The following is a 21,874-nucleotide window of genomic DNA, read 5'->3' on the forward strand; positions in this document are numbered from 1 at the left end:
AATTGAAAAATGTAATAAAAGTAATTATTCAATCAAAGAAAGTATTTAAAAAATATGAAAAAACCACTAGTGCGTTTTCTGACATTTTTTTCTTGCAGAGTGCATCAAAACTGCCCTAACCTCATGCTTTACTTTCTGAGATCTCTATTTTTTCCTGATTTTAGTTTCCTTCTCAGGCTGGCACCTGGTTCAGTCTCCCCCACTCCTCCCCATCAATACACTAGTGCTCAAAGATACATACAGATACAGGTCTCACTCACTACTGAACTGAAGAAGTGAAGGGGTATGGACAGAGACATGATTGTTGAAATAATTTGGAATTCTCATCACCAATGGGATAATTTGGAATGGATGATAATAAGAACGGTCAAAAAAAAATATAATTACAATGTTAACCAAGGACAACAACAGTCATAATAAGAGAAACAATGGAGAAATATCAGAAGAGCAAAAATATGTCATGAAAATAAAAAGAACCAAGAGATTTTACTTGGAAGTTACCACAATTGTGTTGCATTGACAGTGTTGTCAAGACACATCTTTCACACCAACAGAACAAAACCAACTTTTTAATTATTTCCCAAACTATTCTTAAGCCCCAATAAAATATTCTTCCACCTTGAGGTCTATGTCCTAACTTTTGAGCCACTGGTGGAGATTATACGGAGAGATCTGGATATTAAAGGCTTCATAGTTGGACAAGAAAAACATAAAATTAGTTTATTTGTTGATGATGTGCTATTATATATGTCTGACCCAGCTGAATCCTTGATAAAATTACAAACAACATTAGAAAAATATTGAAGAATATCAGGTTATAAAATAAATATGGACAAGAGTGAGATAATGCCATTGAAACTATTTGATTATGAAAGTTATCAAAAAGGTAGTAGATTTAAATGAAAGCCAGATGGAATCAAATATTTAGGAATAATGACGGATAATAATTTATAGAACTTCTATAAATTTAATTATGCACCTCTTTTAGAAAAATAGAGAACGATTTACAGAAATGGAAAGACTTGCCAATTACTTTAGAGGGAAGAGTAAATTGTATTAAAATGAAGGTGATGCCAAGATTACAGTATTCTTTTCAATTGTTGCCTATTACACTACCTAAAAAAATTCTTTAAATTATTGAATAATTACATTGAGCAATTCCTATGAAATAATAAAGTGCTGAGAATTTAATTAGAAAAAGCTAACATGGGACTAAAAATTGGGAGGATTCAGACTTCTGGACTTTAAGAACTACTATTTATCAGCACAAATAAGATTTTTTATCATTCTTTTTTGAAGAAGTAAATCCCCCTTCTTGCACCTGAATAGGATTGAATTCAATAGAAGAAGAAACAGCAAAGTATTTTATTTATAAGTGGAATACTAAGTTAATAATAAAAAATGGATAATCCTATATTAATACATGATTAGAATATGACAAGAAATAAAGAGTGTATTGGAAAAAAAAAGCAGGTATATCATTAAGAACAATATGATATAAAAATGCGTCACTGTCTATGAATTCATGGAATGATAAAGGAATAGGATATATGGATGATTGTTATGAGGATTGATCTCTTGTGTCTTTTGAACAATTAAAAAGTAAATATGGAGTAGCCAATGGGACTTTCTTTTGTTCTTTGCAGCTAAGATCATTCCTATGAGAAATATGGGGGCCAGGTTTGGCCCCACCTGAAATTAGTGAAATGGAACGAATGATTTGGCTGGGGAATACACCTACATTTATAACTAAAATGTACTATGCTCTCCAGAATGAAACCAGGATTACAGAGATCAAGAGAGAGATGGGAGTTCGATCTAGGTATTGCAATAATGGAAAGATGTTGGTCTGATTGGTGTTTGTATAGCATGACATCAATTATAAATGCAAGATATGCATTAGTGCAATATAATTTTTTACACCAATTATATCTCACACCACAGAAATTGCATAAATCAAAATCTCAAATATCAGAGATGTGGGATAGAAATGCTACGTGGTCATGAGTGAAAGTGAGACCTTTCTGTCAGGATATTACAGAAATATTAACAAGGATAACAAGGGTGGCCTTCGTGGATGACCAGAGCTTTACCTTTTGGGCAACTTAATTGAAATAAGTAATAAACTAACTAAATTCCAAATTTCATTTGTTAAAATAGCCTTAGCAGTGGCTAAGAAATTTATTGCAAATACTTGGAAATCTGACTCCCCTTGACATATAGCATGATGGACTGCTGAGATGAATAGTTGTATACCTATGGAAGAAATTTCATACAACTTAAAGAACAAATATGACATATTTATTAAGATATGGCAGCCATATTTGGATCATATAAAGGCTCAATTATAACTATAAAAATAATAAAAAGGGTAATAATAAATGCTGCTATTGAATAAATGCAAGTGACTTCCCCATATAGAATTTTTGATAATTGACATAAATGTGAGTCCTGATGATGTAAGGATTTATACCGTGAAAGGGGGGGGGGGGGGGGATGGGGTGAGGAAGGGATGTTTTGTTTGTTTTTTTGTAAATAAAAATTATATATATATATTTAATATTGGAGAGTTTTTCTAAACATATTTATGATAAAAAACAAATATAAAATATTAAAAAAAGAATTAGCACAGCTAATCATACTCACTAAAAAATTCATACAAGCATGGCTTGTGCCCAACAGAAAAGGCGAGGGTAGAGGGGAGAAGAGAGTATGACCCAGGTGGGATGAGTCCTTTAATATGATGCTAGATTTACCAAGACAAGTCATTTTTCAGGATGTCCCAGAACACAAATCTTAATCTTGCCTTCCCATTTGAGCCACCATTTAGAATTTTTTCTTTGGTTGTCATGGGGATTTTGATGTTTCCACAAATAAAGAAGACAAATTGCAACATGACAAGTTACAAACATTACATTACATAATCAAGGGAGTTGACAGCAAGTGTGCAATCCTAATTTTAAATGTTCCATCTTGGGACGAGAACATTCAGACAGGCCATATGGCCCCTTCATTTTGTTCTTATGTCAGAAGTGACATTCCCTTTTTCTTTCATGTGCATTTCTAACATTCCCTTGAATGGATTATTGTCACTTTGCAAACTGCAACCTCTGGTACCAGGTACCACATTCCTATCACTCTTGGGGTAATGAAACTTAAACTGAGGTCAATGTGCATGCTGTGAGTGATTACACTGGACAACACATTTTTTCAAAAGATTTGCTTCCTGAAAAAGAAATGAGGATTATGATAGGCAACATCAAGCTGAACACAAAGATAATTTAAAATTTGCTGTATCACTTTGGGAATTGGTGAAACATTAAATTAACTTTTATTGCATCTATTATATTTATGACGCTGACAGATTGTGTTAGTTCAACTGACCTAAGAATGTTTTGCTGCTGATTTTCATTTGTACTCAGCATCTGATGCCTCTCATGTCAGTGTCCAACAATAGTTGGCCAACATTTTATGGATTCCAGTTGCCACGATAATGCTTTTTCATGGTCGCAATGTCCTAGTGAAACCTTTCACCATGTTCATCACTGAGTGCACCAAGATCAGCAGGGAAGAAGTCCAAGTGCGAATGCAGAAAATTAATTTTCAAAGACATGTTGCACATCATGGTTTTGTATGATTGAAAGACAAAATATGACTGGAAATCACAAAAATAGGTTATATCTAAAAACGGTTCGTGATAGGAAAATTTTAAGGTGCCTTTCATAATCAGCGGCTCAGAATCCATGAAATACACCCAAAAATGTTCAGTAAGCAAAATTTTCATTGTCTAGTGTTATCTTATATTTTGTATTGTAAGTTAAGTCTGCTCCAGAAGTGGGAGACCTATTAAATGTATTCAACATCTCATTAACTTAAACTCCTGTTGAATTTCCCATATCCCTCCCAACTCAATTTGTTGGTATTTAAATTTTCTTGGTTCTGCACCTTCTCATTGTGAAGTCTTGATCTGCGAGTAGTCCTCCACGTGAAGTCCAGCCAACACTCCTCTGCCTTTGATATTATTCCTGTGGAGCTCCAGTTCTGGCATTGTATTCTGTATGTCTTAATTAATTAACTTTGTATCAGTTCCTCCTGACCCTTTTTGCACCATTACCCAATTTGACTACTATTTTCCACGAAGTCAGCAATTAAATTGTGTAGCGTCAATGAAAATTGCACTTAATCCAGTTACTGAAAGCTATCTTAACCATCCATTATCCCATGTTGACTGACCTTTGTTGGTTCCTGCAAGAGCAACGATTCAGCTATAAAATTCTGACCCTAGTTTTAATCTCCCTCTCTGCTTCCCTCTGCTTCATATTTCTACGAAGGGGGGCATTTGACCGATTGAGTGTATACCAGCTCACAGTTCAAATTCATCCCCCACCTTTTTGCTTGTAACCTATTTTCTCTCTTATGTCCATCAAATCCTCCCCCTTCACACAATCCTCCTTTTTCCAGCCTACACTGCGTGTAATTTACGGTGGGCAACCTGATTGTCTTTGGGATAAGGAAGGAAATAGGAGCATTGAGGGGAAACCCACATTGTCACAGGAAAAATTGGAACTGTCCACTTTCTACTCTTAGTAACCTCTTCTAATTCACCAAAACTTCAATCCCAGGGATCTCCCCAAAGCGAGACCAGTTACTTATTTGTTGTTGTGACTTTCTCAGCTCCAGACCCCAATTAGTGCAGATTGAAAAAAACATCTCCTCCACAATCTCCATCAGTACCGGAGCACCATAAAGCTCTGTACTTAGTCCCTGCTCTACTGGCTTTACACCTACAATTGTGTGGCTTGGTATGTCAATAACACCATCTACAAATTTGGTGACAATACCACAGTAGTAGGCTGTATAAAAAGGAATGATGAGTCAGCACACTGGAGGGAGATTAAAAACTTGGATGAATTGTGTACTAACAACAAACTCACACTCAATTTCACCAAAAACCAAGGAGCTGATTGTGGACTTTAGGAAGGGAAAACCAAAGGTTTACAATCTAGTGATAATTGTGGTTCAGAAGTCGAGAGGGTGAGCAAATTTAAGTTCTTTGGAGTCACTATCTTAGCAATTTTTTCCTGGACCCAAGATCCTAATGCCATCATGAAGAAAACAGGTTAGTGCCTCTGCTTCCTTAGAAGTATGCAGAGGTTCTATATAACATTGGAAATTTTGGAAACTTTTACAATGTGTGCTGACTGGCTGCATCATGGCCTGGTATGGGGGCACTAATACCTCTCTGCAGAAAGCCCTGTAAAATGTAGTGGACATAGCCCAGTACATTACAGGCAAAACTCTCAGCATCATTGAGGAAATCTACAGGGAATGCTGCCGTTGTAGAGCAGCAACCATCATCAAGGATCCACACCACATGGGAAGTGCTCTGTTCTTGCTGCTGCAATCAAGAAAGATGCCACAAGACTTGCACCACCAGGTTCAGGAACAGCTGCTACCCCTCCATCATCAGCAAACTCCTAAACAACAAACTTAATCACAGACTCTTTTAACGATCTTATTTCGCACATTATTTATTACTGTATATTTATTTTTTCTGTATCACACAGTTTGTTTACATTTCCCTCTCTTGTATACGTGTCTTTCTTGAGTGCAGTTTAGTCATCAATAAGTAAAGTTCTGCCTGTCTCACAGGAGAAAGGATCTCAGGGTTGTATGTGATGTCATGTATGTACTCTGACAATAAATTTGATCTTTGAACTTTGGTTGGACTGACTGTGAGCGACGTACTTTCAGGCTACATCTATTTATTCCTTATTGGTAATGCAAAATCAGATGACAGGATCACAATGGTCAGTGTCCAATGACTTTTCAGCATTTGCAACTAGAGTGACATTGTTTTGTATCGTGATCAAATATTTCTCATTTTAAATGTACAGTGTTTATCTATTTATCTCTTTTTTCATTTACCTGTCCATATTTATTTGTGTCTTCCTCTATACTTATCTGTCACTCTCATGTTTTTTAGATAGAATTTGTGTGATTTTACCAGTCTGAAGAATGTCCAATATCTCGGCATTGGCTGTTCACACACAAATGACCAAATCTTGAAATCTCCATTTCCTTACGCGAGTTCAGACAGCATACAGGAAGTGCGGTAATTAAAGAAGAGGGACTTTCAATGCACATTATTGATATGTGCTATTCATTAGTCCATTGTTGACGGAATGCCTGCAGTTAACTTTAGACTCTAGGCATTCTGGGAAATTTACTTGGAGTCTTGGACATAAAATATCGGAACGGAAATGGGACCTTACTTCCTGTTCCAATCTTTTTACACAGCATGCATTCTGGGAAAATGGTAATAATTTCCTGGAACACAGCAGCTGTGTAAAAAACATATGCTTGTCCATCTATCTCGATCACACTGTCTACCTCTCATGTGTGAGCGTGCGCGCGCGCGCACACACACACACACACACACACACACACACACACACACACACACACACACACACACACACACACACACACATGAAAAGCAAGTGATGTTTCAGTGGAAAACTACAGAAAAACAATATCAGTTCTGAAATGGAAATGTAATTTTCAGTATATCATAGGTAGGGCAGGGAGGGAGATAAATCATCTTTTGCACATTTGCACATTTGATACTTTTAAATACAGCTCTTAAATTGGGGCTTTGCTAGACAGAAAAGCTACGTAAACAGTTGAAATTGCTGCTTTATTGTCTCATTAACCTTAAACTTTAAGCTTCACTGTCTTTAAGCTTTAAGCTCCTAGGAAACATCATTTTCACATGATAAAACAGTTTCATTTATCTGGTCTATAAATACAGAGTAATGATTGTGTTTTTGTAAAATATGTACATAGTGTTAATGTATAAATGAAGGAAAGACAAGCAAATCAAGAAGAACGGGGGATTATTTATATACCGGGTACACTGAAAGTTGAATTATAAAGTGCTTTCTGGATACGGAAATTTCCATTTCTTCCCAAAAATGAGTAATGGGATTGGATTATTGTAATTTATTTTGGTGTCACAATGAAGCTGCTAATTTTCAGTTTTAACAGTTCACTGTTTGCAAACTTATGTCTGGTTGCCACCTTCTTCCCAACAGCAGTGGAAATTTCCATCTCCTTTCTATCAATAGGTTGAATACTAGTCGGGGGCATGACTCTTAGGATGTACATCAAAACTGAAAGGTTCGCTTGTTCTTGAATTCATTACTTTATGAAAGAAACATCTTACTTCTTGCCTTTTAATCATTATGAAGTTGCTCATTACAATTTGGTGCCTTCAGAGGGTCTGCATTGGCTCTCACACTGCAAGCCTGCAAACTGAGGCAAGGGATTCAAACTGAATGCATTGTCTTTTCATCCCAGTAATGAAGAAGTGACACTTTGTGCGGTTGAAGTGCTCTTTCAGATTGGAAGTTTCCCGAGCTTCTCGCTCCTTGTTTGAGTATATTTGTGAGAATCTACACCATTTCCTGTAGAAGGAGAAGGAAAGTTCCTTGGATCTCTTAATACAATACACAAGTATGCGAGAGAAACTCAGCAGCATTCATGGGAAGTAAGTGGTAGCCAATGTTTCGGTCCAGGGCCCTGCATCAGATAGAAGCAAAAACAGGCAGGAACCCGAATAAAATAGTTGGGGGGGGGGGAAATGAGAGGAGAGGAGGGAGGAAAGGGCAGAGAAAGGAGCACAGTCTCAAAGATAAGAGGTCATAGGTGGATACAGTTGGAAGGGTTGAAGAGAAAAATACTCAGAAGTGCTAAGGAGGGGTTAGCACTCTGATAGGAGAGTGAGGAGAAAGGAATAAGAAACTGGAGGATAGGAGACAGAGGGATCGGGAAAGAGACTTGGGGGAGGTGGTTAACAGAAATTGGAGGTTGATGGGTGTTCTCCAACCAAATGGCATTAACATCAACCTCCAATTTCAGTTAAACCTCTCTCCCAAGTCTATGCCTTACCCTATCCCTCTGTCTTCTTTCCTGCAGCTCCTCACACCCTTCCCTCTTCTATCAGAGAGTTACCCTCTCCCATCATTTCTCAGCTTTTGTTCTCTTTCACCCAACCACCTATATCCACCTGTACTCTCCTACCTGTTAGCATGTGCTCCTCTCTCTGCCTCTTCTTTACTCCTCTCATCTCCCCCTCACCCACCTTTTTATTCAGGTGCCTGCCTTTTTGCTCATACCTTGATGAAGGACTCAGGCCCCAAACTTTGGTTTACCCTTTACTTCCTATGGATGCGACGTGACCTGCTGAATTTCTTCAGCACATCTGTGCATTGCCCTTGACCCTAATGTCTGCACTTTCTTGTTTAACTGCACTGCAAACCTTGCTTTAAAAATATTGTTTTCTCATCTCATCTTCTGATCTTTCATCCAGAAACCAGGAGCTGTTGGAGTGAGATCTGCTCTGCACACACGACAATTGCGTTATTCTCCTATTTATTCGCTTCCAAGATTACTAGCACTTTTCTCTCTTTGTAACTCTGCACTTTGTACTGTGTTGTTAATTCCTGTTTTGTGTATGGGTTGTCACAGACAAAACAAACTTTCTCACTGTACCTTGGCAAGTGCAACAATAACCTTGAACTTGACTTGAAATTTATCTATTCAGAATTTGCCTTCAGCACTTTAAATGGCTCTTTTGCAAACCTTCCTCTGTCAAGGACTCTCCCAGCCTGTTTGGACTGAAGTCACTCATTCCTAGGATTATTTTGGTAACTCTCATCAGGAGCAGGCACGTATTGGAAGGCGTTAGAATCTGGGCAGAATTATTAGGGAATATGAGACAGTTGCGGGGAATAATTGTGGGAAGTGGGATTGCACCGTGAGCTTGCTTACTTTCTGAAGCTTTTGTAAATTACAGTAAGTGTGGTGCATGGAAGTGGACACAATAGTCCAGTTCTGGTCAACATAAAACTTCATTGCAACTTTCTCATGTAGTTTTCTTTATACAAGCTTTCTAAGCTTGCCTTGCGTTCCTCTGATTTATACACGTATATAGTACTCCCATATCTGTTCTATAACCTTTATAAGTTTCTGGCTTCTGATTTATATAGCTGCGCCTTATTTTTCTGAATGTAACACTTCATGTTTCTCTACATTAAATTTCATCTAACACCTATCTTCTGACTCCACCAGCCTTGTCTATATTTCCTTGAAATCAATCACTATCTTTGCAGTTCACTATTCCTCCAAAGTGTGCGTTCTCTGCAGATTTAGAAAACACACAGTATGCCTAAGTACAGGAAGTTAACATGGTAACTAAAGCAGGGGTCCTAGATCCAACCCTTGGAGAACTCCACCACACTTCTCTCCAGTTAAAAAAAAAATCAACCTTTAATGAGTATTGTTATAGCATATTTTCTATCTCTGCTGCTCCAGTTCCCAATTCCAGGGCTTCAAACTTGATGACAAGCTTAATATTTGGCAGTTTATCAGACATCTTTTGGAAGTGGGCATTCTATAATTTTACACTAGTAGAACCAGTGACTTTATTTGGAGTACCAGGCAATCATTGATGTTGATGGTAGAGCTGTTGTCTCACAGCCACAGTGACCAGGGTTCAATCCTGACCTCGAGGACTGATTGCATGGAGTTTGCACATTCTCCCTGTGAGTTTACTCCAGGTGCTCTGCTTTCCTCCCACTTCCCAAAGATGTGTGGGTTAGTAGGCTCATGGGCCACTGTAAAATTGCCAGTGATGTGTTGATGTGTGGTTGAATCTGGGGGAACTTGATGGGAATGTGAGAAGGAATAGATTACAAGGAAAATCAGTGGGAAATGAGATTGCTTTGTGAGATGACACATTTAATAGGACAAAATGGCTTCTTATAATGAACAAACTACAGAAAACTGGCTTTGAGATAATGAGTGCATAATAAGCCATGGATACCTAATGTATTCAAGAACTATTTAGTGTAGTTTTATAATTTAATCTAGATCAAATGAAATTAACAGCAATTGGAATATTTCCTTTGCAGTAAAGATGTCAGGTACAAAGGTTTTGGAAATAAAGATTTTCCATTAAAGATGTACAATATTTCTCACAAGCACATTTTATTCATTGTCTCGTTTAATAAATATACTCAGGTTCAAGAGGGCTTGGCTAATAAATATACACATGGAAATGCACTTTAATAAAACAAATGCATAGAGTATCATAAATACAAATGCATTGAATTAAGACTATTGCTTTCACTTTCAACATGTAAATGTATTTGCACTAAAACCCTGTACATTTAATCTTCTATCACCATTACAGTTCGGAGATTTAAGGACAGGCAACAATTGTTTCAATATGCTTTTTGATGGTTGAGAAACAATTTTAAACAAGTTGACAGAGGCAAAGGTAAGTTGGGAACAGGGGATCAGCACCAAGGGGCAGTCCATTGGGTAAATGTTGTTGTTGAACAAAAATGCATTCCATGCAATGGCTGGAAATCAGGATCAAGGGGAAACCAAAAGGAAAGTTTTCCAATCTTCACTGCAGCAATAATTTACAACAACAGAGTAAAACTCATGGCTTTGATGGTGTGGATGCTGGAGCAAGACAGAAACTCTGTGCACGTACTTGGCTTTGTGCCGTGTTTCTCAGCTGAACCTCCTTTGTGTTTGACTATTGCTCTGAGTCTGGTTTAACACATCCAAGTAGATCTTTGACCTCAGGAACCTTGGGTATGAATCCCTCTCCATTAGGCTGTAGACTCTCTTTTGGGCATCATTAAAACAGGCGTGGTCAGGCTCCAGTAGGTTCTTCCTGGTGAGCTCACGTGTTTGAAAGTCTATGTTCACCTGAGAAACAGAAGCAGCTCACAGTTACACTGATGTTTGCAGAGGTGTACTGGCACTGGAGGAAGAAGGGATTTTGTCGGGATGGGAATAGTTCTTGCTATTATTTTCTGGAAGTGGAGAGCAAGGAAAGAACCATTTCCTCCAAATTCTAGTAATGCCTGATGGGTAAGATCTATAGCCTTCGCGTATTTGAAACGTCTCTGCAGTTATTTTGGGAGGTGGCAGTGAGAGAGGGATCTATCACTTCTAGATCCATTCCAGGTCAGATGGCAGGTGAATAGCTGGGGCTAGAGGTAGGAAGTTGGTGCAGTTAGTCTGCAGAAATTAGGGACTGTTGGAGAATTGGAAGGTTTGGTGTTTGGTTGTTGGGGGATGGAAGTGTGAGATTGGTGGTTGGGGTAAGAAAATATATTCCAGGTAGGGTAGAGGGGGAAATGAGTGAGTGGGGAAGGTTGGACTGTAGGCCCATCACAGGACAGGGAAAGTAGATTGGTTGATGAGGGAGGATTGTACCTGGACTGATCAAGAGGTGTGGAATGGGAATGGATCATGATTAAGGAGAATAAATTGACAGGAAAGTTGGGACTGATTGAGAGGGTGAATTTAATTTGTGGAGAAAGCTGAGGGCAAGGGGCTATGGGTGGTGATGAGGGAAGATTGGAGGCTGGTGGTGGTTGTGGTTTGGGCTGTGGAGACTGGAGAGAGTTCAGAAGAGACTCATCAGGGCATTGGTTGGATTAGAGGACCTTATATGTGGGGAGACATTAAACAAGGTGGGCTCTTTTTTCCCTGGAGCAAAGGAGCTGAGAGGTGTTAGAATTATTATAGATAATGAAGATGATTGATAGGGTAGGTAGTCAAATTTTATTTCCCATAATAGGGCTGTCAACAAAACGAGGGCATTGGTTTAATGTAAGAGGGGGCTGATTGAAAATAAGAAATGTAACGATAAAGATAAAAGTTACATTATTGTCATGTAATACTACATTTGGAATATAACATATATGAAATTCTTTAACTTTTGTCTACCGTAAGGCAGTCAGAGAGTCATCTCTTTGACCAGCGCCATTCAGAAGTGATTGACATTGGAATGCATTGCCAAAGGAATTGGTAAAATCACATACAATTACCATGTATAAGATACATTTAGACCAGTGGTTCTCAACCTTTTTCTTTCCACTCACATGCCACTTTAAGTAATCTCTATGCCATCAGTGCTCTGTGATAGATAAGGGATTGTTTAAGGTGTACTTAAAAAAAATTCAAACCCTTGCCTCTCTTGGAGCTTGAACATCAATAAATTCTGAGTAGATCTTCCTCGCCTTTGAAGCCATTTTAGTGGGTGATTTGGTTTTCTTGTAATCCTCACAGGCCAGCCAAAACTCGATGTTCTCATCACTGTACTCAGAACGAAGGAAAGCTCTGAAGGCAGCCAAACCATCTGGCAGTGGACAAGGATATCAAGTGGTTACTGCAGTTCAAACATAATTTTTCTCTTTTTGCTTGAAATCACTGCTATCTAAACGGCTCAACAATAAAATAAAAAAATCACCTGAAATATCATTCCTATTTGAGGAACCATTTTAAAGGGATCAATTTTGTCCAAAGTTTCCAGCTTGCCACCCTAACCCTGACAAGTGCCTCTGGAAATAGATGCCAGCCTGAGAGTGTTCATACCTTAACATATAAGTGTTATTATGACCTGCTTCTGTGGATTCCTACAGCCCCACCAAGGTCATTTTGCAAGTGACAGAAATTTTAGATCTAATTTAAACTTGTGATCAACCTACCACCACTAATGGGCCTGATCATATTAAAAATGCCATTTGTTCTTCTTTGAGCTACTCATATGTTTAGGTCTGGTTAATGTGAGAATGTTGGAGACCACCTCCCCCTCCCCCCTCCACCTCTACAAACATAGAAATCCCAAACTTGCCTGCCACTGGTGAATCCCTGCTGCCTTCAGACACTGGGTTCCACATGGTGTCCGGCAGCAGATCACAGCCCGATTCCTGCATCATTTATATTGGGATCTGGGCACTGGGTTAGGTCTGAGATAGGACAGTGAGTCTAGTCCTTCGCCTTGGTGTGAGGGAGAAGGTTAAGAATAAGGAAATTTAATGTTGCGTGGGTTCCCCATGTTTGCTTTAATATTTTCAATTATTTAATGATTTGAAATTGTTTTCATAATTCTTTCATGGGTTTTTATGCTTTGTTTACTGACTTTTAATGTTTTTTTCAAAAGCATTGATGACATTTGACAACAGGAAAAGCCTAGCATGTGGTAAGTTGGAAACAACTGATGCTGGAACCTGAAGCTAAACATAATCTGCTGGAGGAACTCAGCTGGTCAGCAGTGCCAGTGGGAGAAAAAGAATGGCCAGTGTTTTGGGCTGAAGCCCTTCCTTTGTCAAGACTGAGAGTGTACAGAAGAGAAGCAGAATGGGAGAAGGGATGGGTACTCACGAACCAGGCAGAGGTTAAATGTTCCACTTGAAACTCAAACATGTGACAGACTAAACCAAGCCAGTCATCTTTGCTAAAATTAATGATGAGGGAGAAAATGAAGGGAATAAAAACCAAGGGAGTAACAGGGAGAGGATGCAGAAAATAATGCAGGCTGAATGAGACGGGAAAGAAATCAGGCTCCAGATGATTAAGGAAGACAAGGCGAAAGGAGATCCTAGGACACTGCCACCCTATGTTGAGAATGAGGACTCAAAAGATTCCTTGTGGGCAAGGCTATCTGCATGTGCTCCCCAGCAGCCACCGTGACCAGTCCTGCATCTCACTTGGTTCAATAAAAGGTGGTTTCAGACTTGGCTCTGACATAAACAATTTGCCTAATTTTAAAACCAACTTTCCTCCCTCCATCATTGATGGGCGTGACACTGTGCACGAATGAGGAAGATGGGGTGAAAGATCTTGAACTGAAAGTTACCTGCAGTAATTGGAAACCTGCCTTCCAGAGAGCTTCAATCATGTAAATGTTTCACCAGTTGTTGGACTTTACCAGCTATGAAACAGCGTCCCACTCCCACAGTGTTTCCTGTTACTAACTTGGACAGGAGTGAAAAAATGATTCACACAAAGAATTATAAACCAGGGGAAAGATATACTCTGAAAATAGCAAGAAATGTTGTTCATAGCCCACTGTGCTCCCGATAGAAGTAAAAATCCAATGGGGGCTTTATGAACTATATCAGATCTATCTTACCGATAAATGTCTTAAAGAGTTTATTGGATCTGTCATGTAAATGAATACATCATCTGCAAATAAATTAATTTTATGTTCTTCTTTTCCAACTTTAATAGCTACAATGATACAGACCCATGCATGAGAGACTCCACAAGGCCAATTCCAGGAATCTTATTCACAAATTTAAGAGAAGGTTGGATGTGTATGTGGAGGAGAGGGGGTTGGAGTGTTATTGGCGGAGAGCGGGAGGTTTGAGCTAGTGGAGTTGTTCTAGTGAACTGGTGCGGACTCGAAAGGTCAATCTGGCCTGTTTCCACTCCGTAAATGGTTATATGGCTAAATGGTTATATGGATATATGGTTATATGACCAACAGGCAGTGTCTGCCAAGGTCACCCATCAACAGCATTAACTTAATTTTTCTCTCTTCAGGGATGCTGCCTGACCTGCTGCTTATTTCTTATTTTCTTTCAGGTTTGCAGTGACTGTTGTGATCTGTACCTCACAGTTTCAGAAAGTCTAAATTGGATGGCACCAAAAGCAATTCCTTCATCTGAACCTGAATAAAACTTTGGGGGGAGGGCCAGCAGGAGGAGCACAGGGCCGCAGGCAAGAGATGGTAAGTGGATATGGGTGGAATGGCATAATGCTGAGAACTGATAGGAGAGGAGAGAGCTCTCTGAATGGAGAGGGAAGGGGTGGAGAGCTAGAGGAAAGGAGACAGAAGGATGGGCAAGAGAGGGAGAGCAGGGAGTGGCCTAACAGAAACTGGGGAAGTCAATGTTAATGTTCAGTTGAAGGGTGCCCAGATGGAATATTAGGTGTTGCTCCTCTAATTTACAGGTGGCTTTGGCTTGGCAGCGCCCACTTGATCATAATTATTCCCATGACCTTCCAACTCTGCAACTTTAATCAAACATGTTTAAAGGCCATTTTTCTGAAACTTTAACTCTGCCTCTCAATGCCTGACCTGCTGAGTATCACCGGTGGATAGGTTAGTTGGAACAGTAGCATGACCCCAGTGTGGAGATGAGTGAGAGTCTGGGGGGTGGGGGGGTGGGTGGGATTGATGGGAATATGGGGAGAATAGGTTACAGGAATAATTAAGGCGGGGGGAGGTGAAGATGACCCTGTGAGATGACATGGAGGACTGAGAGGTCACCTTTTTTGTAAATATAAAAGTACCCACTGACATTTCTGTTAGTTTTGTGATAGTTGAGATAAAAATGGAAAATATTTCCGTTTTGTCCCTTTACTCAGTAGGTGATCAATTGTTCCCTTTATTTCAAAGGAAATTCTATCTCAACTGTTTTGATTAAATAAACACATAGATTTTTTACATCATATATTTGGCCCATCTTTTCCATGCTAACTAAGCTATTTGATTGGACACAGACTGGGAGATTATTTTGCTGATCACCTTCACTCTGTCTGTATCAATAGTCCAGTGGTCAACCATTTTAATTCCATGCTCCTGCACTAACCATCCCCTCATGCACAGCCAAGCGAAAGCCACTTGTAAATTGTCAGAGCAACACGTAATATTCCATCTGGGCACACTCTAACCAGTTGGCATTTGCATTGTCTTCTCTCGCTTTATTAGGCTACTCCTCATTATCCCTTTCTTCCCCATTCTTCTCTCCTTTCCTCCAGCTCTCTACCCCTTCCCTCTCCATTCAGAGAGCTATCCTGTCTTCTATCACTGTTCAACTTCTTTCTCTTGTGCAATCCCATCCCACTTATGACCTCTTGCCTGCTCCCCCTGCCCCTCCCCCCAGCATTTTGTTCAGGAGCCTGCTCATACCTCGATGAAGGACTCAGGCTCGAAACATTGGTTATATATCTTTATCTTTGCTACATAAAGATGCATAACTTATTGACTTTGTCCAGCATTTTTGTGTTAACCAGCCCCATTTCCCTGCATTTAGCTCACATCCTTTCCTATCTATATACCTGTCTAAATGTTTTTTGCATGTTACAATTGTCCTCGCTTCTACCACTTCCTCCAACAGCTTCTTCCATCCCCTGTTTTAAATCTTTCCCCTTTCACCTTTAATGAAAAGTGAATGATTTTTACCTTATCTATGCCTCTCATGACTTTATAAACCTCTCTTAGGTCCCCTTGTGCTTCTACACTACAGGAAAGCTAAGGGGGGAACATAATTTTAAATTTAGGGAAATCTATAAACCAACTTAAGCATCTATGAGTTAGAATATATGCATCTGCAATTAATTTAATTTTAGTTTAAAAAAAATTAGAATAACAGTATTGTAACAGGCCCCTTTGGCCCACGAGCATGTCACCCAACTTCACCAATTAATCTACAAACTTCGTACATTTTTGGAGGGTGGGAATTAACTGGAAGAAACCCTTGCAGGTTACAGGGAGAACATAGAAACTCCTTACAGACAGTGCTGGATTTGAACACAGGCCGCTGGTGTTGAAACAGCATTGCGCTAACCTCCATGCTAACTGTGTCACTCATAATTACATAATTTATATTTGAATCCTCAAGTAAATTATCTTTAGATTTGTTTTCAGATTTCAGATTTTGGATTTATTCTCAGATTACATAAATGATATCACATATAACATTGAGATTCTTTTACTGCAGCCGAGGCACTTATTGGTGGTGCAAAAAAAAACTGTACACAGCATCGACATGTAAACAAATAAAAGGACTGTAAACAGATAACAAATGTAAACAAACTGTGCAATACAGAGGGAATTTAAAAAAAAAAATCAGTGAAGTGCACAAATAAGAGTCCTTAAATGAGACCTTGATTGAGTTTGTTGTTGAGGAGTCTGATGGTGGAGGGGTAGCAGCTGTTCCTGAACCTGGCGATACGAGTCTTGTGGCACCTATACCTCTTTCCTGATGGTAGCAGCGAAAGCAGAGTGTGTGCTGGGTCCTTGATGATGGCTGTCGCTCTCTAACATTTTCTAGATGGTGGGGATGGCTTTGCCTGTGATGACCTGGGCTATGCCCACTACCTTTTGCAGGGCTTTATGCTCATACCACACATCTATATAAATTTGCCAGGGTTTCTGATGTCATTCCAAATCTTCGTAAACTCCTGAGGAAGTAGAGGCGCTGACATGCTTTCTTCACAATGCGATTATTGTACAGGGTCTATGAAAGGTCTTCTGAGTGACTCCCAAGAACTTAAATTTCCTCACCCTCTCTACCTGTGATCCCCTAATGATCACTGGATCATGCACCTCTGGTTTTCCCTTCCTGCAGTTCAAAATCAGCTCCTTGGTTTTGGTGAAATGTTGAAAATTAAGTGCAAACAAATGGGAGGAATTTTTGGGAACAACATTTCTTGTTGCCTCAACTGGTGAGGTAGACGAGATCGAACCAGCAACAAGAGCAGGTGGGAAGTAGAGAGAAAGTATCGCATGCAGGTGGACATAAAGTTTGGAAAGTATATGTGAATCCATGGGGTTACTGCCAACAATTAGTGTTGAGTGATGGGTTCAGAGTCCTAATCAACAGTGAATAAGTTCTTTGAATGAGGAGGAACACATCTTCATTTGATCATTTTTGACTTAGATGACGATACAAATATTAGATGCAGCCATTGTTCCATCACAACAATCGTCATCTTTTCAAACCTCAGAACAACACACAAATCTTTTCACCATTACCTCATTCAGACAATCTGATTAAGAGCCTTTTCCCTGACCACTGTATGGAAACCATGTCCTTGATTGACTCCCAGGTGATTTTGCCACTCCGTTGAATTTGAAGCCCAAAGCTTTGAACTCATTTCTCCTTGAGATGGTGAACATGCAGAAAATGTTTGCTCCAATACCTGATAGTTCTTGTGACTGGGGTTGTTGAAATATCGACTCGGTATCATCACGTGGCAACCGTTTACGGTGCTTGAGAAGATGCACTTATAACAAACATGACAGGACTCATGATTAGAGATCTTTTCTCATGCTCCCTGATAATATGACTGTGGCTTGATCTTGTTTCTGACCAGTTCTAGGAGTCCAAAGCAACGAGACGGGCCACAATGAATGCTTATTGCCATGATGTGCCAACTCTGCCTCTTGTTTACAAAAACCAGCTGGTTTTGAGTTGTTTGGAACTGAACCGAACCATTTTTGAGCTATGTGCATGTGTACTCCTGTCACATTCATGCCTTCAGGCTTTGAATGTGAAGGAATTAGTTATCATTTACTTTTTGGGGTCACTATGTCACACTCTATAAATATGGCATACAACTTTACACACCATAATTTTTTTGAGGAAAATCCATTGTACTGTTTAAATATTTATTTTTCATTCAATTTGCAAGATTATTTCAAGATTCTACGACTTCATTAAAGCTGAGTGTCTCTTCATGCACGTATCAGAAAGAATTTCTCTCCAATGGTGGAGAAAGGATTGGAGAATGAGAGAAAGGCGGATCTTCATTCCCACCGTTGAAGAGCTATCCCTCTCCACTCCCAGTGTGCTTGCTTATTTGGAAAGGGCAGAACAGTTTTGATTGGCTAGGGGGAAATTATAAAATCCAGTTTGAAAATTAATTGACAAATAACTGGAGGAAGAGAAATAAACAGAGGTTACAGGATAGTGGATGATTGGTAAAATATCGCAGGGGTTATGGGGAAGGAATGGAATTAATATGATAGCCAGAACAGAAAGGAAGAACAGAATGGTCTCCTTTTTGGAAATTGGGTGTGGTGTTGATTCTCTGTGTAAACCTCTCCATTCTTATCTTGTTATTGATGAAGGAGTCTGCTTAAATTTAAAATTTAATTTAGACATTTAACATAACATAGCATAACAATTACAGCACGGAAACAGGCCATTAGGCCCTTCTAGTCCGCACCGAACCAAACACCCCTTTCTAGTCCCACCTCCCTGCACAATGCCCATAACCCTCCATCTTCTTCTCATCCATATACCTGTCCAACCTTTTCTTAAATAATACAATTGACTCCGCCGCCACTATTTCTCCCGGAAGATCATTCCACACGGCTACCACTCTCTGAGTAAAGAAGTTCCCCCTCATGTTACCTCTAAACCTCTGCCCCTTAATTCTTAACTCATGTCCTCTTGTTTTAATCTTTCCTCCTCTTAACGGAAATAGTCTATCCACATCCACTCTGTCTATCCCTTTCATAATCTTAAATACTTCTATCAAATCCCCTCTCAACCTTCTATGCTCCAAAGAATAAAGACCTAATCTGTCCAATCTCTCCCTATATTCTAGATGCTTAAACCCAGGTAACATTCTGGTAAACCTTCTCTGCACTCTCTCCACTCTGTTTATATCCTTCCTATAATTAGGCGACCAGAACTGCACACAGAACTCCAAATTAGGCCGCACCAACGTCTTATACAATCTCAACATCACCTCCCAACTCCTATATTTCATGCAATGATTGATAAAGGCCAGCATACTAAAAGCCTTCTTCACCACCCTATTCACGTGAGTTTCTACCTTCAGGGAACGATGTACCGTCACTCCTAAATCTTTCTGCTCTTCTGTATTCCTCAATGCTCTCCCATTTACCATGTATGTCCTATTCTGATTCTTCTTACCAAAATGAAGCACCTCACACTTATCAGCATTAAATTCCATCTGCCATTTTTCAGCCCACTTTTCTAAGCAGCCCAAATCCCTCTGCAATCCTTGAAAACCTTCTTCATTATCCACTATTCCACCTATCTTAGTATCGTCTGCATATTTACTAATCCAATTCACCACCCCATCATCTAGATCATTAATGTATATAACAAACAACAATGGGCCCAATACAGATCCTTGAGGCACACCACTGGTCACCGGCCTCCAACCTGACAGACAATTATCCACTACCACTCTCTGGCCTCTCCCTTTCAGCCAATGTTCAATCCATTTGACTATCTTAAAATTTATACCTAAAGACTGCACCTTCCTAACTAACCTTCCATGTGGTACCTTATCGAAGGCCTTACTGAAGTCCATATAGACAACATCCACTGTGCTACCCTCATCCACATTCCTAGTCACCTCTTCGAAAAATTCAATCAGATTGGTCAAACATGACCTTCCTCCCACAAATCCATGTTGAGTGCTCCTGATCAGACCCTGTCTATCCAGATGTTTATAAGTACTATCTCTAAGAATTTTCTCCATTAATTTACCTACCACAGATGTCAAACTTACAGGCCGATAGTTGCCAGGCTTCCTCCTTGAACCCTTTTTAAATAACGGAACCACATGTGCAATGCGCCAATCCTCCGGCACTATCAGTGCCGGAGCCCAATAACAGTCTGTTCCGCCCATGAGACTGTGCCACGCAACTGCACCAATGAACCTACAACCCCCTCATATTTTGAAGGGTGGGAGGAAACCAAAGCATATGGAGGAATCCCATGCAGACATGGAGAATGTACAAACTTCTTACAGACAGCACCAGATTCGAACCTGGGTCACTGGCACTGTAATACCGTTGTGCTAAGCATTATGCTACCCATGCCTCCCATTAGTCAGTAATCAATAGGCACATCAACAATAGCAGCATCAGAATCAAGCCCAGAGGTTAAGATTGACTATGTGGGCACCTCAACACTGCTAGAAGGTTGTCCTCAACATCTGAGCAGAAAGTCCAGTAAACCATCCCAGCACAATGTCAAAGAGGAGCTACACTCAGATGAAACCTAACGGAAGAGGTGACAGGCACTGTTTCAGGGATGGAAAACAAAAAAAAAAACTGCAGATGCTGAAATCTGAAACAAGAATAAAAATGCTGGAAGGATTGAAAGCACAACATTACTACAGCGCCAGTGACTGGAGTTCGAATCTGGCACTGGATGTCTGTAAGGAGTTTGAACATTCTCTTTGTGTCTGCACGGATGTTCTGGTATACCCCCACCCTCCAAAACATATGAGACTGTAGGTTAATTTGGTTTAAATGAGGAGGAATGGATTTAAATGCCAGAATTGGCAGCCACTGTGCTGTAAATATAAATTAAAAAAAAACAGTCAAACAGCATATGTGGAAAGAGAAACCAATGAAAATGGGAGCCAGTGACCTTTAAATTGGGGAAGAGTGAAAGGTTTACAGTTTTTAAAGCAGTTTGTGGAAGGAATGGGGTGAAATAAACATATTTTTTTTTCTGATTACAGCAGCTGCAGATGTTTTCCAAGCTTGAATTTACATACACAAACACATGTGCACACACAGATGCATGTACAGACACACACACACAGACGCACAGATCCACACATGTACACACATTCACACACACTCACACATGCATACACACACACACACAAACACATGCACAAGTACACACATATACACTCACACATGCACACCCACAAATGCACATGTGCACCCATGCATGCTCGCGCACGCACACACACACATACATAAATATACACAAATGTAAACACATGCAAAAACACACACATATACATTCAGACATGTACACACATGTATACATAGAGTACAAACATACACATGAAAGCACACTCACACACAAGCAATAACTTGCACACAGACACAAGCAAAAATGCACAGACATGTAAAAATACCACACACACACGCACGCACACACACACACACACACACACACACACACACACACACACACACACACACACACACACACACACACACACACACACACACACACACACACACACACACACACCACGGCTGTAATGGTATTGCTTGTATGAGTGTGCATTAAGTCCAAGTAGTAGATCCCACTCTTCAAAGCCATTACATCAAGTCCTTATTTCATTAAGCTTGGGTAGCAGCTGGTAAGCAACGACAACCCCACTTTAAAAGAAATCGCACGTGGGCATCTTCCATTCTGTGGAAAGAGGCCTTTAATCTGGAGGGACTGCCTAAGAAAAATAAATACTGATAATT

The 21,874-nt window shown here is 39.7% G+C and overlaps 1 protein-coding gene across 4 annotated transcripts in view; it reads right to left on the minus strand.

Annotated features, from left to right (window-relative positions):
- Positions 1 to 10,036: 10,036 nt before the first annotated feature.
- The window catches only part of LOC138762716 (regulator of G-protein signaling 8-like), a 63,782-nt gene continuing 51,944 nt past the window's right edge, over positions 10,037 to 21,874 (minus strand). For all 4 annotated transcript variants that reach the window (XM_069936297.1, XM_069936299.1, XM_069936298.1 and 1 more), the window contains 2 exons: positions 12,063 to 12,229; positions 10,037 to 10,788 (listed from right to left, as the gene is read on the minus strand). In XM_069936297.1, coding sequence (XP_069792398.1) covers positions 10,588 to 10,788; positions 12,063 to 12,229 — 368 coding nt within the window. In that variant the 3' untranslated portion in view covers positions 10,037 to 10,587. The remainder of the gene's footprint in view (positions 10,789 to 12,062; positions 12,230 to 21,874) is intronic.

The sequence above is a fragment of the Narcine bancroftii genome, chromosome 5 (genome assembly GCF_036971445.1).
Source record: "Narcine bancroftii isolate sNarBan1 chromosome 5, sNarBan1.hap1, whole genome shotgun sequence".
Classification (NCBI taxonomy): domain Eukaryota; kingdom Metazoa; phylum Chordata; class Chondrichthyes; order Torpediniformes; family Narcinidae; genus Narcine; species Narcine bancroftii.